Here is a 13,258-nt window from a genome sequence, read left to right as displayed (position 1 = left end):
GAAACCAAAGATGAAAAGACAGGGAAGGGAAAGGAAACCAGATGAATGGAAACTGAGAACCCAGGGAGGATATAGTACAAGTGTTGACACACTGCGGGGATTGCAACCAACAATTTATGTATGAACTACTAACTGGGAAACTAATATACTATGTAAATTTTACCTGAAGTACAGTAAAATGCTTTTTAAAAAAAGTGCTGATGTGGATGTGGAAAAAGTGGAAACTTTAAATATTGCTGGTGGGGATGTAAAATGGTACAGCTACTTGGAAAAACAGTTTAGTAGTTTCTCAAAAAGTTAAGCACACACTTACTATATGTCCCAGCCACTATCTTTTGCCTTTAATCAAGTATTAGGTGTCTACCCAAAAGAAATAAAAACATATGTCTACAAAGACAGTTATATTTATTTTATTTACTTTATTATTTATGGAAGCATTCCTAACAGCAAAAAATTTCAAAAAATCCAAATGTCTGTCAACTGGTAAATAGATAAGCAAAAGTACAGTAAATCCATACAATGGGATACAACTCAGCAATAAAAAAGAACAAACTACTGATACTGAGGAACCGCCAAAAAACTCGCACTAAAGGAAAAAGGCCAGATCCAAAAGACCACATAGTGTATGATGCTGTTTATATAAAATTTCTATAAAAAGCAAAACTATAAAGACAGAAGGCAGGTTGATGTTTGCTGTGGCTGCCAGTAAAGTCAGGGACTGACTGGCTACCAACGGGCACAAGAAACTTTTTGGGTGAAAATTGCCTAAAATTGAATTGTGGTGATAACTGCACAAGTGTTTCTGAAAACTAAAAGAACTGTACCTGGGTGAATTTTAGGGCATTTAAAGCATATATGGCTTTTAACTCAATAAAGATGTTAAGAGAGAGACTCTTCTATCTTATGTTGTCTACAGGAGCACTCAGTACCCTTAACCTTTATTGTCAGGAAAAATGTTAAAAGTGTACCTTCTGATACCGAAAACCAAAGTGTATGTGTGTGCACACTTGAGGAAAAACCAGAAGCCAAACTACATAGTGAAAAGAACCCAGAGTCCCATTCTATTTCTCTTCCACATTTGTTCTGCCATTTCTCTTTAACATCTCATGCTATTCCTCCTTTTCCTCTTCTTAGACACCAAACAAAAGATGGAAAATTGCCACCGAAAACTAATAGCACCAGCTTTACACCATTCAGTTATAAACTAGGCCACGTACAATTACTATTGTTGCCTTGTCTATGAAAATGCCAGAAAGGTAACAACACACATTCTGAGACCATTCCTCCCCTGCCTCCCATTTCTTAGGGCTTCCTTGCTATAAATTATTACATACCAGTTTGTTTTCACATATATATAAAAATCTAAATCTTCACAGGTATATGTATGGTTCAGAACTTAGGCTCTGAGAAGCCAACTTCTCTTGTTTTATAAAAAGATATATATAATGCTAAGCGAGGAGCTCTGGTGGTGTAGTGTCTAAGGCATTCGACTGCTAACCAGAAGGCTGGTGGTTCACACCCACCAGCCACTCCTCGGAAGGAAGGTTGGGCAATCTACTTCTGTAGAGATACCACCTGGAAACCCAAGGAGGGGTCGCTATGAGTCAGATTTGACTCAACAGCAGTCAGTGAGTTTGGTTTGGTTTAATGGTAAGTGACTTAGATATATATATTTACATGGGCCACTTAACAAGTCCATTTATTCTCATCATCAGGAAGATGAAAGGCATGTATAACTACTTTTAAGATACTTTTTAAAGAAGAGAGGTCATGCTCTGAGATTCCGAAAATACGTAGAATACCTTTTAACAAGAGAACACAACATCCAAAAATTATAGAGAGAAGAACTCTGAAAAGCTCTGGACCTTTAAAATCACTGTTAATTGATTACCCACCCCCTCTCCCCACACACACACTTTGGCCTTAATTCTGAAACATTTTCATTTCTCACTTTATCTTGAAACCAATGTCTAGAAGGAGAGGAAAAAAACCCCACAAATATACCAATGCAAATAAAGGGGCAAAAATATTAAAGAATGCGTAAGAGTAAAATAGGCTAGAAAAAACCTTACACCCCCAAGTTTAGAGGTGGCCTAAACATATGTGATCACCTTGAGTCTAAATCAACCTGATAGCAACTGGTTTTAAACTTGTTGAACAACTTTTGATTCAGACTACTGAGCCACAGACAAATACTAATTATATCGTTGAGTATGTGCTTGCAAAGACAATCTGGATTTTGGTAACAGAAATAATGGTAGCCTCAATTCTACAAAATAACAAAGGTTGAATGTACAGGAAAAAAAATCTGTATTGTATCAGCCTGGACAAGGCTTGTGGATAATAAAAACAGCCCAAAGTGATGACATCTTTTTTAACAGAGATCCAAAATGCTCTTGCACCTCTGATATAAGTCTGATTCAACTGTGTTTTCTACTCTATATAGTTTCTTTCACATCTCAACTATAAACACTTGGAGGACTACTTCCTATTCATCTCTGTATTGCCCATTCCTTACCTACAGTCTTGAAAATGTTGAAGGTATGCCATGAATGGTTAGTAAATAATTTGTTTAAATAAGGTGGCATAGTGCCTAAGGCATCTGAGTGCTAACCAAAAGGCTGACGGTTCAAAGCCACCAGCCACTCCTCAGAAGGAAGATTGGGCAATCTACTTCCATAGAGATACTACCTTGGAAACCCAAGGAAGGGGTCACTATAGTTGAAATCGACTTAGTTTTTGTTTTTTTTAAAATGTTATACATGGAATTATAGACAGTATTACATTTCTAGCCCTGAGTTTCTAAACCATCCTGATTCATAAGTGTCAGCAGAATTTCTATCATGGGTTCCAGTCTTATTTGCAAAACACAGATGAATTTACTATTTTTAAACAAAAATCACATATTCAAATAAAGACACTAACACTATTTATATGGACGTCAGTCAAACCTCTATCTGTGCTTACATATCAGGTAAAAGCATTGAAATGGATTCAGTTAACTCAATTACCCAATTTCCCACTGTAACTTTCAGGCTGCACGTGTAACGGGCTGCTTTATCAAAACAAGGCCCAGGCATGGAAACTCTAGTCCAGGGTAGCCTCAGGTGAAATGCACCATATATTCATATCCTTAGTTTATACTACACTGGTTTGGATTTATTTATCACATGCTGCTTTGTAAGTGATCTTTGATATATTGTGTGTTTTATCTTCCCATGGCCAGACATGACATCTGGTGTTTCTTTGGTATTCCAAGCAGTTTCTTATATAAGACCTTACTCACAACAAATGTAGGAAAATGTGTTGGCTGATTGGACTGACTTGGGTTTTCAGCCTTCCTCATCATCTGAAATGTAGAGAACTTTAATTTTTTCTGTGTGTTGGTGTGTTGCTGAGTTTACTCTGACTCACTGCAAACTACACCTCTATAAACTAAGATCATGTAAACAGTTTCATTCGGGAAACTAGCATACGAGAAAGAAGAGTGTGAGGACAATAAAAAGAAGACAGAATTTTCTAGATGAGATGTTCTCAAAAGCACCACCACTTTTTAGTCCAGTAAGCCACTATGAGTGGGTGCAGAGAGCTCCTTTACCAGATGGAGTCATGAAAAGTTTATTTAAAGGGATGATAGTGACCAAAGACTCCACTGAGCATCCATTTGAGATTTCTCACAAATATGAAATCAAATCAAGCCAATTTGCTCATCTGTAAAATAAGATACTCTAAATTTTAAAGTTCTTAATAACAAGGATCCTTAAAGGGCAACAAGAGAATAAAATATTAAATTCAAACCACATTATATTCAGTATCTTATTCGGTCTTCAAAACCACTCTGTGAGCAGGCAAAAAAAATGATCATTATTCTCATTTTTTAAATGAGGAAAATAAGGCTCAAAAACCAGGTGGGAAAATAGACACACAATGAAACATGCTGTAGTAAAATTATTGGAATTTAAATAAAGTCTGGGCTTCCAGAAGAAAAGGAAATGAGACCTGCATCAGATTTGCTAACAGCAAGAGTTTATGCAAGAAGACAACTGAGTCACATATTTAAGATACTTAAATAAAGAAAATATGAGTCAAGGATTGTATGAACCAACCTTCATGCATCATGGGCACAAACTATAAACATACAAGAACTCAGGGAATACAGTTGCCACAAGCTCTTCTGAAGAACTCTACTAGAGAACTAGATTCAGAAAACCAAAATGACTGACAAGACATCAATATAAGGACAGATGAAGAATAATGAATATAGATTTACGTGTAGAATTAAAACTAAGTGATTTTAGAAAGAATGAAGTGTAATATAGAATGTCTTTATGTTTGGACATCAGAGATAAAGTACAACTATCAAAAGGGGGAGAACAGAAAGATTAAATGAAAAATATTGCAAGTTTGTTGACTGTCTTACAGGTATTTGGAAGTTAAAAGAGTACAAGTCAGACAATGGGAGAGAAAGAAGGGAGGGCAAGGAAGGTTAGTATCTAGTCTCACTGCTGCTCACTGAAAGCAATCAATATCCAAGAGCAAGAAGAAAAAAAAAAATTGGAAATATAAAAGCAACCATTAGCACAAAAATACAAGCTTTCCTATATACCAAAACATGGAGAAAAGATAGAAAGTACAAATATATATCAGACAACTCTATGACAGAATAGAGACCAAAGAGATTGATTTTATCAATTAATGTAAATGGGTTTAACTGGCCTATTAAATAAAAAGATTTGTAGATAAAATGAAAATGAATTTGTAGAAAAATGGAAGTGACTAACTCAGGGGGCACATAACCAGATATCAGAATTAGGACCGGTCTCATGTCTTCCTGGCTCTAACCTAACTTTATAGAAGAGATGAAAGAGATAACCCACGATAAAGCCAGGAAAACCCTACCAAATGCAGTTTCTCTTGTCATTAAAATACACAATAATTAAATAAAAACCTGGACAGTTAAAAAAAAAAAAAAAGAAGAGCCAGGTGTGAGTTTAGAAGGTAAGTGCTATTTATGGGATTCATTCATTTTATTCATTCCAAAAATACTTATTTAAGAGACTACAAAGGAACAGATCCTTTTCTAAGTATTAGGAATACAAAGCTTGAGTATATACCTTTTCTTGAGTACAGAGACTCAGACTTAATTTTAAGTAAGTGTACACTTGCCGGACTCAAGACTGTATGCTAGAGTCAGCCTCCTAAAATAGGAGATTAATGGAAATAATGACAGGCCCTAAACTATACTGACACCAGTAGGTGCTACTAAAATAGTGCATCTTATTAGTGCCATATGATACCAGGCACAAAACAGCAGCTCATTAAAATGCCTAAGAGGAGAATGATTGCCAAATAAAGCATTGTCACAGGAATGCAGCTAATGCTTCCTATAAAAGTAACTAAAAATCCATGACATTCTTCTCCCCCTGCCTCTCTTTCCAGAAGAACGCTTATGTTTCATATTAAAACGGTTTTAATCTTTCATGGCACAGAAGAGTTGATGGCTGCTGGCGTCAAACCTGCTAAAATCAACATTCGTGTAATTATCCACACACTTTCAAGTGTTTTCAAAATACATGCTGGTTGAGATTTTCCTAATTTAGAAATGGCGGCTTTATGCTGGTGGTCCAAGGTTGTTAATATGCTGGTTAAAAAGAATTTAAAAATCTTGCCCAACACATTCTTTTCTACAACAATGAATGGACTTGGTTATATCTTATCCACTTTCAAAGAGTTTGATGCAGTGTACAATATCCTAATGAACCAGCTCAACGGCACCTAACAACAACACAACATCCTAAAAGTATACTGCTGGTTTCTGACACTACTTTAAAGGCACATCTATGTAAGGTGATACATGTAAAGCACTTACAACCGTGCTTGACGCATGGCAAGTGTTAGCTATTATTATATTAATAGTTCCATTCAAAGATTCTTCTCAAAATATGTGAATAAGTACACGAGGGGAAGTGGATGACTGTAATTTTCCCTGTTATGCTTCATGAAAACAGGAAGGAATTTTAGTACACTCAGAATTTTCAGAACATTTTTTTTAAAACTGTAGAGTCTTAAAAAAATAAATTTACAGAAGAGATGGAAATGTAATGGTATGAAATTATACAGATCCAATTTCCTTCCTGAGACTACCAAACTACATTTTACTTTACAAGCAATTCTTCCTTGGTCCAGCTTTAAAAAAAAAAAAAAGATGAAAAAGTCAAGCTCTTGTGAAACTTGATCTAACTTAAGACCTGAGTACAGAGAATTTAATAAATTAATGTATTTGTTAAGGATTTACAAAAAAAGAAAAAGGGAGACTCACAAATAAGACTAAGAAACTTAAAGAGCCAGTACCAAATATTCCAGTTATAAAATAACGAATTGCATATTAAGGGCTCTGTAATTACCCATTTTGTTTAGTTCCTTTGCAATTACTTATAATAATTACTCTGCCTCCCCCATCACTCAAGTAAGCTGTCATCCAAAGGCACAATCAGTACAACACAGGACACAAAAGCCACTCACAGATAAGGAGGGGGGGGGGCCTCGCCTCAAGAGCTGTGACTCAGAATCCATAAAGCTTTTCTATGGAAATCAAGTATCAATGAAGCTATTGTAAGAGATTATGGCTATATAAATGTGGACTAGTTATAAATTCTCACAGTGCAGCAGCACCCTAGAAAAGAGGCCAGGGCGCCAATGCTCGGGAACCTAGGCAAAGTGAACATTGCCTCAGTTGTGTAAAAGCCGCTGCCCATGGCTACCAGTTAGCCAAATGCCTGGTAGTTCCTAAAAAGTGAAGGGACCTTAGTTCCACAGTCCCTGAACTCATCTTGTGCTTCTGCTAGGCTCTGTGTCCTGATGGCTCCAGAGTGTCAAACTTAACAGTCTCTATCTTCTCTTATGAATTCATGAGCAAGGCATGTCTAAGTTTTACTATTATGAAATAGTGAGTTCCAGAAATCATGAATACATCATGAATTTATCATGAATATAAAATAGGCCTTTGTCACAAAAGATAAACACAGCAATAAAGCACTTCGCTAAAAGTTTAATATGTGTACCTAGGTTTGTAATTTTAAATTTCCTTATGTTAGGATTACGAAAGTATTCTCTCAATGTACAGAATTTTAAAAGAAGCAATAAACACTGAACATGCATAAACCAAGTTAGGTTTTACATACAATTTCAAAAATCTTCTGTGAATTACTAATTAAACCAAGATTACTATTGACCGTAGTCAGAGTCAAGTGTGTGAAAAAAAGACAAAATAATGAAAATGCTCTAGAATTTAGGAAGCATACTATCACAAAGGAAATAATTTCAGTACTTTTTCTGAAAGATTCAGAAAACAGAATTTATCATTTAACTCTGATTAAAATACCTGAAAACAAACCTGTTGCTGTGGATTTGATTCCGACTCATAGTAACCCTACAGAACAGAGTAGAACCGCCCCCACAGGGTTTCCAAGGCCGTAATCTTTACAGAGGCAGATTGCGACTTCTTTCTCCCACAGAGCAGCTGGTGGATTCAAAACACCAACCTTTCAGTTAGCAGCCGAGCACTTAACCACTGCATTACCAAGAGCTCCTTTCCAATTCCAATTAAAATAAATCAAACCAAAGTCACTGCCATTGAGTCAATTCCCAACTAAATACTATAAAGTATACACTTTCATGACTACTTTTCTAGATTTCTTTGTTTCCCTCTTGATATTTCAAGGAAATTTTCCATAAATTTTATGCTAAAGAGCTCTGACAAAAAAAAATAAATAAAGTCAACCTTAAAGAGTACTGCTGTTGGAAACCATCGGCACCTCCTGTTCGTTGTGACTAATTGTAACAGAGGCCAGGCCACTTCATCCTTACCCAGACCGCTCACTTGGAACAAACCATGCACATAAAGGATCTCTTGTTAGTATCAGACAACTTTAGCACTATGGGATTTTCAATGTTTTTAAGGCTAGCCAAAGAATACTTCTATCATATATACTTACAGTGATCAGAAATCAGTATTTTAAAGTTTGTTCTCTGCATGTTATCAGATATACCTAAACTAAGAATGTTTCTTTTGAATCTGAAAATGAAATTATTTTCTTACAAAGAAGTCATACCTCATTTTCTTATTTTCCCCAAATCTACTACTCCATAAAATATTATTTTACAATATACTATAATCCTTAGAATGCTGATAAAAGTATCATTAGAACTCAGAAAAGTTTCTATCAGTCTTTATCTTTGTGATGCACAATTTGTTTACCTTTGAATTAATTAAAGATAAAAGCAGGAAAAAAAGAAAAATAATTGTGTCTTTCTTCCCAAACCAATAGCCATTTAGTAAAATCTCTTAACATGATTCAAGAAAACCATAATCACATTGTTCAGTCTACTCCTTGCAGAGCTTACTGATCCATTCCTCCTAAGTGTTCTTTGTGTAGTTGTTCATGTTACCCCTGCTCTTCCGCTGCAAAAATTATTTGAAGTAAAAAATACCTTGAAACAATTAAAAAGGGAGAATCTCAGAAGATAAAGAAAAAAATACCTAGTTTAAAATGAAGAAAATAAAGCAAAAAAAAGAAGGTATAGAAGAGTTCTGCTTTACCAGTGAAAAGAGGGCTAAAATATAAAGATCAAATAAAATGGAAATAAGTGTCAAAGCTAAACATCCAAAAGGGAATTAAAGAAAATGTTAAAACATCGTCAAGATGTAACCAATGTCTTTGAACAATGTGTGTAGTAATGGTTAAATGGGAACCTAACTTGCTGTGTAAACTTTCACTGAAAACACAATAAATTATTATTTAAAAAAAAACAGTAGTAAGTGTCAGAGACTGTATGAGAAGATTCATGGAGAATTACACATCCTCAGAAAGATAAGAAATGAAAGCTGTTAAGATAGCCGAGAAAACAGTACAGCGACTTGGGGGCAGATGACAGAGCAGAGAGTGGAAAAGGCCGGGAGAGGAAAGCCGAGCCTTTCCAATGATTTCTCTGGGTGGTGCATTTCACTCACCCTACGGACTTGATTTCATTATTCGTTATTTTAACCCACAGCAGAGCACAGGGTAAGTTTGTTTTGCTTCCTCTTCTGAGTTCACTGAAAAACTCAACTAGTATTTCAAGTTATAGCAGGCTGTGCCTACCACTTAAGCACCTTCGAGATTTCCTTTAAGGGGGAAAACAAATATCTCCTGTAAGATTACATTCTTTACGTATAATTCCTTGCCCAATGCCCATTTTCAGATTCTGGTCTTTCACTCTGCTGTTTTCCATTCTCAGGAGGGCAGAAGGTTTTGTTTTCCACAATTCAGTAAAAGTACCCTCCCGAAGAAAAAAGATAAGCTAACTCCTCCATGGTGAATCCTGAGAGAGGCCAAAAGATGTAGACAGAGACTTGGGGGTACAGTATGGTGAGGCTGAATAAAGGCAGCAGGGGGTGGAGGAACAGGGCAAGGAAAAGAAAGCAGGCAAATAAAAGCAAGGACTATACTTAAAACGGGAGCTCTGGTAGCATGGTGTCTAAGGTGCCTGACTGCTAACCAGAAGGCTGGCGGTTCAAACCCACCAGCCACTCCTCGGAAGGAAGGTTGGGCAATCTACTTCCATAGAGATACCACCTCAGAAACCCAAGGAGGAGTCGCTATGAGTCAGGTCCGACTCGATGGCACATAACAACAACAACACACCTAAATGACCGACTAAAATTCATTTCATTCTCTCACAGTAATCCAAAATGAATAAAAGTAGAAAATATCGTATTTTATTTTAGAATAGTAGAAAAATAATGGTTGATGCCTGAGAAAGGAAAGATTGAATAAATTGCTTCTACTTGTGGTATGGCTGAGGCAGACATTAGAAAAACCGTTTAATAGACAAAAATAGTAAGTTAACCACCTAGATTCCCACTAATAACAGGTTCAAAGCCTAGCAAAAGGTTAACATATGACCTCTGTTGATGGAATACTAATAACCACACAAAACTCCCTGGATATTTTGTAACAGACACTTGGGCAACAGGGAGTCATCTCTACCTACGACCAACCTCAAGATACCGTCTGTGCTTCTGAGAATACTGTTCTAAAGTCCTTGGTTAAGGATTTCACTCCTTTACACCTTGCCCTTGAAAACTTCACATGCTGTGCCTCAGCTAGCTCCAAACCCTCTCTCCTAGGTGTGGCAGAGGCAAAACAATGGGCAAAAGAATCAGATGGTGCTGCTTAGAGTAAGGAATAGACTGCTGGGGCAGAGCATCCAATAAGCAAAATAAGCATGGGCTACTTGTGCTTACTTATTAATCTGTGGCGAAAACTGTTTCACATAATGTGGTGAAAAACATGTGAAACAGTTCACGTTACAGATTAGAAAGTAAGCACAAGTAAGCCCATGCTTTCCTTGCCTGCTGGATACTCTGATTCTGTCAGGGACTGTACACTTGAAGAGGCTTTCTCTTGGAAGGTGCTGTGTGGTTGGGATAGAGACAGATGACAGCCATACCCAGGAGCAGAACCTTTAATGTGGTCAAACTGTTCACTACAGATTAGTAAGCAAGCACAAGTAAGCCCATGCTTACCTGGCTTATTGGGTAATCTGACACTGACTGAAGAGACTAATGACGAATATTCACTGACATGACCCTTAAATTTCCCATCTTCTTGCTGCCTACCAGTTCCACCCTCCAAGCTTGTCAGCTATAAATTTCATTGCTGGAAAAGAAGTTCTGAATACTGGTCCCAATCTACTTCATTCTCATGTTCTCTTTAAAACTGCTGCCCAAATTTTCTAAAAAAAATTCATATATGCATCATATCCATGATTCCTAGGACAAAAGCCTGTATCAAAGTGAAATAATCTGGTGAAGAACTTCCCTTCTTTTGGAAGGTGAACTCCTCCCCACCCTCACTCTTCCCATTCTCATTAGATGGTCAGATTGTGGGTGTCACAAACATGGTTACTTCTAGTTCAGAATAAAGGTGGTGATGGTGCCTAGTAATCCACAAAAAATTGTTCTTTTATCCACGATGTCTCATGAGGTGGGGTAATCTTATGTTTGATTTAAAAAAAAAAAAAAAAAAGCTAGAAAACTTTTTGAAATGCCAACCAAACCCTAGGAGCTCTGGTAGCATAGTGCCTAAGGCACTTGACTGCTAACCAGAAGGCTGGTGATTCAAACCCACCAGCCACTCCTCAGAAGGAAGGTTGGGCAATCTACTTCCGCAGTGATATAGCCTTGGAAACCCAAGGAGGGGTCACTATGAGTCGGGCTCGACTTGACAGCACGTAACAACAACTAAATCCTAATTCTTTTTCCTTTTTTGGGTATTTTATGATCTTATTGATCACCTCACCACCATTTTAAAAACACCTAAACCATGAAAAATAAGGAAACACAATCTATCATAATATGCTGAAGTATGGCCCAAAAAATCAAGTCTGTTCAGAATGAAGTTTTTCTGTTACTGCTTAACTGAAGTGCTGTATATCACCTGTTCTTTAAAAATAAAAGGGCGAGGATACCACTATTCACACACTGAACATCTAGCTACAACTATATTCCTGGGCCAGTTCTTATTCCAATTTTTTGCCTTATGGTATCCTTAAATGCACCCTGAAACTCTGGTATCACCTTCATTATTATGTGCTTTGTGCACATTCTCGGACACTGCAATGCCCATACTAAGGCAACACATCACAGAAGTTGGCAGCCATGCTATCAGCAAGAATTTGGCTTCAGAATCAGGAGTGATTCATCATACATTCTAGCAGCAGAAAAACAACACACTGCTATTTTAATCCCCTGGTGCTATCAAGAATCAAAAAACAGTAAAATGTAATTAAGCAAAGCAACAAAAATCTTATCTGCTGTAACACTAGAAAAATATTATTCCCTTTTAGGAGTTTCCAATAAAAGTCACTTACAAAACAACAACTTACTTACCTTATTTCATAATATTTACTAGAGCGACAAATCAAATTTTAACTAAATACAATTTCATGGGGAAATAGGTAGTCCAAACTTCTGCAGAGCAACATACTGAAATTCTCTGAATTTAGGAAAACAAGTTTCTCATTCTTTTACAGTAAATAAAATCCCTCTTAGTGTTCCAAAAGTAAGACATTTATTTCACCATCTCCCTGTTGTTTCTGGGATGACTAGGTGCATGAATGTGTCATGGTGTCTATCACAACCAAATACAGAAACTTAGTACCGTGGGCAATTTATTCAGACCACTTTTTTCTTTTTCTGAGGATCCTTAGCACTGCAATACTAATCATTTCTGGTCTAATATAATAATGGAATCCATTAAGTCCTACTGCTCTAATATGCATTAACAAATCTCCATTCCTTGGTTATTCTTCATGCAGCAAGCACAGTATGTTGATGATCATTACCATTATCAATCAGTGTATCTCTATAGAACTACCCATGTAAATTTAATTAAAAAAAAAAACAAAACTTTGAGGAATGGTGGTATTCTATACTTGTGACCAACCCGCAGGAGCAAAAGTGGAAATTTATCACTAACTCCAACCAGTGCCCTCTTGGGGACCCCTACCTTTTCAAACACCTCCTCGTTCTCCCTTCGTTTCCGTTTTCTGTGTCTCCGGTTCACGCGAATCCATTTCGTGACCTGAAATTCAAAACCATAAGGATGTTTTAAACAAGAAGACGCGGCCTGAGGGTCCCCACTCGGCGTGATAGTGACTTCGCGACACCGTCTTCCACGGTTTCACCTGCGGAAAGCTACAGGCATCTTTGGGGGCTCTCCCGGCCGCCTCCCCGCAGGGCACCCGATGGGGAGCCCTGGTTAAGGGCAGCTCTCGGGGCAGCACTCAGGTCCACTGCGCGCTGAGGCCGTGACCTTCGCACCGGCCGCTCCCCCGGTCAAGGGCCCGATTTGCCGTCGCGCACCAGTGCGCACCGGAGCCCCCGAACGAGTGGCCATCTCTCTCCTCGCCATCGAGAGTGGGCGCCCCTCGGGCGCCTGGGGTGCCTCTGCGGAGATGTGGCGCGGAACACGCCACCCCGGGAAGGGAGGAGAGCGCGAGGACCGCGCCGCCTGGGGTGTGCTGCACTCACCTCAGCGCTCACTTGCCACACGAGCCCGCACTCCGCCCCGGCCTGGCGCTCCCTCTGCAGCGACTGCGGGGGAAGGGGACAGTCAAGTTTATCCCGTGAGCGGCCTCGGCCTCCCTTCTCTGCACCCTCCGCCAACTCGGCGCGCCGGCCCAGAACCTCGCCCCGCGGTAGGTGAGGATGGAG

At 38.2% G+C, this 13,258-nt stretch overlaps 1 protein-coding gene across 1 annotated transcript in view; it reads right to left on the bottom strand.

Moving 5' to 3' along the window:
• The window catches only part of AOPEP (aminopeptidase O (putative)), a 540,041-nt gene that overhangs the window by 85,299 nt on the left and 441,484 nt on the right, over window positions 1-13,258 (bottom strand). The window contains exons 11-12 of the mRNA XM_007939143.2: window positions 13,076-13,138; window positions 12,552-12,626 (exon numbers count right to left, since the gene is read on the bottom strand). Of these exons, the coding sequence (XP_007937334.1) occupies window positions 12,552-12,626; window positions 13,076-13,138 (138 nt within the window). The remainder of the gene's footprint in view (window positions 1-12,551; window positions 12,627-13,075; window positions 13,139-13,258) is intronic.

Source organism: Orycteropus afer, unplaced genomic scaffold, assembly GCF_000298275.1.
Source record: "Orycteropus afer afer isolate SDZICR_OR568_19922 unplaced genomic scaffold, OryAfe1.0 scaffold00005, whole genome shotgun sequence".
Taxonomy (NCBI): domain Eukaryota; kingdom Metazoa; phylum Chordata; class Mammalia; order Tubulidentata; family Orycteropodidae; genus Orycteropus; species Orycteropus afer.
Note: the sequence above shows the minus strand (reverse complement) of the source record. Positions and strands in the feature narration are given on the sequence as shown.